Consider the following 3,851-nt stretch of genomic DNA (forward strand, 5'->3'; position numbering starts at 1 on the left):
GTCGCCGTCGGTTGGCTTGGTTCGTCGTGGGGTTGGTCTTCTTCGTGAGTCAACTCGTGTCCAGCCTCCAGCTCCTCCCTTTGCTTCTGTGTTGCCGGCTCTTTTAAGCACTTGCCGGCTACGCATGCCCCGAATGGGAAGGAGGGGGGCACAAGTTCCAAGGCGCCTTCACTGGGAAAGGCGTCATCATTTCTCTGGGCGAAGTGACCGGAGGGTGGAAAAAATGCCGCCCGCCCGGTCACCTGTCACTGCGGACGCCCTGGCAACGGGCGCCATGGAGAGGGGCTCACCGGGCAGCCGCAGAGCAACCCGACGTGCCTGCCCTGTCTTGTTCCTCTACCACAGCAGGGCGGCAGATGGAACGCAATCTTCGCGATGAAACCGGCGATACGAGACGGGACCCGTGCAATTAATAGCCCCACGCCCCCCTGCCAAAGCATGTCAAGGACTGACACTGCGGCGGGAGCAGTTGGATGTGTCAGACCACGCATGCTCATTAAATGCGGCTTCGGCCTCTGACTGGTGGACGCCTCATCGGTGGGCCCCTCGGGGGCCTTTCTGAGTCGTCGGGGAACCGAGTGCTCGGGGGTACTGTTCACCTCCCCGAGCACTCTCTCCCGAGCACTCTTGCCCGATCCTTCGGGGAACCGAACGCTCGGGGGCTGCTGCTCGCAGCCCCGGGCACTCTCTCCTGGAACTTTAGCTCTTCTGGTCATCGGGGAACTAGGGTGCTCGGGGATGACCTGGCATCGGCCCGAGCACTTTTCTTCCCGGTACTTAGACTCCACGGATCATCGGGGAACTGGGGTGCTCGGGAACCAAAGACTGTGGCCCCGAGCACCTTCTCCCGGGACTCGAACTCTCCTTACCCCGCGGGAGAGACCTCGCGGGATGGCGATACGTGGCGGATGGCTGGCCTGGCCTCGAGACTCAGGGACCCCCGGTTCCTGATACACCGACAATAGCCCTTATGCCGCTAAGGCCTCAAGTAGGTTAAGTCACCAAATCATCAAGGCAAGATCTCATCACAAACCTTTTTTCTGGTCACTTGCCACCGTAATCACTTTGGAGTTGAGCCACCAAGGCAAGGGTCTCCACGTCCTCGTACACGTGTCTTGCTACCACTCCACAATAAATCAGAGAGTCAACAAGCTTGAGCAACTCCGACTCAAGTTACAGACGAGTCACCAAGACTCTAAGACGCCAACGTACTACTTGGTATAAACTAGAATCACTTTTTGATCCACTCTAGATAGCAATCACATAGCAACACTCTCTCTAGGCCTATAAGCACTAATCACTCTCTAATCTTGTGCTTAATTACCTTATATGATCACTTTAAGCACCTTAGTGGGTTAAATGTCTTCTCAAATGTCTATATGTTTCTCTGGACTTCAGCACATTCAAATGATTGAGTGAATTAGTATTTATAGCCTCAAACCCACCAACTAGTCGTTTTCTCAACAGCTCAAAAAAACTGTTAACACCGGATGATCCGGTGAAGATAATAGTATTAACACAGGTTCATTCGATGAGTACAATGTTAGAAATTAGCCGTTAGAACCTCCACTCAAAACCTCTGTGAACACCGAACACTCTTGTGTATACTTCATTTTCATCACTGGACTATCCGGTGACTACATTTGAACCATCCAAACCTATGCAATCTCTCTGTGTAAATTGCTCCGGTGTAAACCTTCGACGTACACAGCACATATCACCGAACCACCCGGTAAGGTATTCTTCGATCTTCAACTCTTGAAAACGTTTCTGCAAGAAATACTCTGGTGTGAAGCACCTGGTGTGTACAACATAAGCGTCGAACCTTCCAGCGTGTTCATTTTTATTCTTCTATGCTTGGATTCTTTTTTGCAAGAAATAGTCTATTGTACATCCTCACAGATCGCCGAACCTTCTGGTGAGGCTAACAGTCTCGAGGTATAATGTTCCGGTGAGTGTAAACTCTTCTGCACCGAACTATCCAGTAAGAACAAATCTCCTGAGACTTCTCCCATTCAATCAAACTTTGTCCCAGCTACGATAGTTTCTTCATATATTACATTCATAAGATCTAATAACACATATACTTAAAAAACATGTTAGTCACAATAACTATATTATTATTAATCACTAAAATCATCATCATAATCTAATAATATCATTTTTCGCTACACCACCGCTCAACACTGCACAGACCCTTCATGACGGTAGTATAGGTAATTTTGTCCCTCCGGGATCCTCTGCAATGGAGGAGCCACTGCAGAGATCAACAGTGATGTGCATTATGGGATGTTTACAGCTGTCGGATCAAAATCTGGCGACCTAGACGAAAATGCTACAGTACATGTGAACAGTAGAAGGCGACGATACAGTGAATAGACATACTGTTGCGCCAGTACTTTACTACAGTACCATAATTAATGCAGAATACTGTAGCAGCATACCCATTACACTGTTCAATCAGTAACTCTCTGCAATAATCGTGATTATGGCAGAGGATCCAGGTCCAATTTTGTCAGGCTTGCACCCATAGGATTGCTGTCTGCTTAACAATTCAATTGCGTCGTCGACATGCCTTCCATTGCACAAACCATCAAGAGTAGTACTGTATGTGACAACATCTGGGATGCATCCGTGCTCTGACATTCGATCAACAACTTTAATTGCGCGATCAACCAGCCCTTGCTAACACAAAGAAGTGATTATCGTGTTGAATGTCACTTCATCTGGGGCACATTTGTTGCTGGCCATCTCGGCCAGGAGCTCCTCAGCCTCCTTCCACCGCTCAGAGCTGCACAAACTGTTTAGCACCGGTGTATAGGTGACAGCATCAGGTTTGCATCCATGCTACGGCAAGCTGCTCAAGATCTTGAGAGCTTCACCAACATTGCCCTCATTGCACATGGCATTGATGAGGACATTGTACGTGACGATGTCCGGCTCGCAGCACTTGGCGCGCATCTCGTCGAGGAGCGCCATGGCCTGCTTGTAGCCGCTCGCCTTGCAGGTGGCGTCCAGGAGGATGCTGTAGGTGACAACGCTCGGGGAGCATCCCCAGTGGATCATATCGTCGAACACCGCAAGGGCTTCGGGGACGCGCCCACGGACACAGAGCGCGCGGATGAGCGGGTTGAACGTGAACGTGTCCGGCGCGAACGGCATGGCGTCGATGAGCCGGCGCGCGTCCTCGATCCGACCGGCGCGAACGGCATGGCGTCGATGAGCCGGCCCGGCAGTACCCGTTCACCATGGTGTTGTAGGTGATTATGGTGGCGGAGGGCCCAAGCGCCGCGAGCACGCGCTCCGCGTCCGCGACGCGGCCACCGGCGCAGAGCCGCTTGATGAGGATATTGCAGGGGACGACGGCGGGGCACTTCCCTCCGCCGTATATGGACTCGACGAGGCGGAGCGCATCGTCGAGCTCCCTGCGCTGGACAAGACTACGCAGGCGCCTGTTGGCTCCCCCGCCGCGCCGAGGCGCGCCGCTCGGCTGCCTCCTGGGACTTGTCTTCGGAATGGGGAAGGAAGGAGTGGGTGCAGCCGGAAGCGCGGGCTTCGGGAGCAGCGGCGCCGACGAGGTCGCCATCGCCATGAGATAGAGCTGAGCACTCGAAGCCGACGAGGTCGCTCAGTGTGGAGGAGGGTTTGGGCCGTGTAAGCCCAAGTTGCAGCGGGCTGGGCCGTGTATATAACCTTGGCTTGGTTGTTGTGCTCGTGGCTTCCAACAGTGAGAACAGAGAGAGAGATAGAGAGAGATATTCCTCTCGAAAAAGGAGAGAAAGAGAAGCGAGAAGAGAGAGAGAGAGAGAGAGAGAGCGGCGGAGGCGATGGCGGGCGGAGGGAAGGGGCTG

The 3,851-nt window shown here is 52.9% G+C and overlaps 1 protein-coding gene across 1 annotated transcript; it reads right to left on the minus strand.

The window, feature by feature from the left end:
- Positions 1 to 2,516: 2,516 nt before the first annotated feature.
- On the minus strand, positions 2,517 to 3,493 carry LOC133919111 (pentatricopeptide repeat-containing protein At1g09900-like). Its single transcript, XM_062363377.1, has one exon. It carries the CDS (start codon positions 3,160 to 3,162, stop codon positions 2,848 to 2,850), a length of 315 nt encoding a protein of 104 aa, XP_062219361.1. The 5' UTR covers positions 3,163 to 3,493; the 3' UTR covers positions 2,517 to 2,847.
- Between the last annotated feature and the right edge of the window lie 358 nt (positions 3,494 to 3,851).

This window comes from Phragmites australis, chromosome 5 (assembly GCF_958298935.1).
Source record: "Phragmites australis chromosome 5, lpPhrAust1.1, whole genome shotgun sequence".
NCBI lineage: Eukaryota > Viridiplantae > Streptophyta > Magnoliopsida > Poales > Poaceae > Phragmites > Phragmites australis.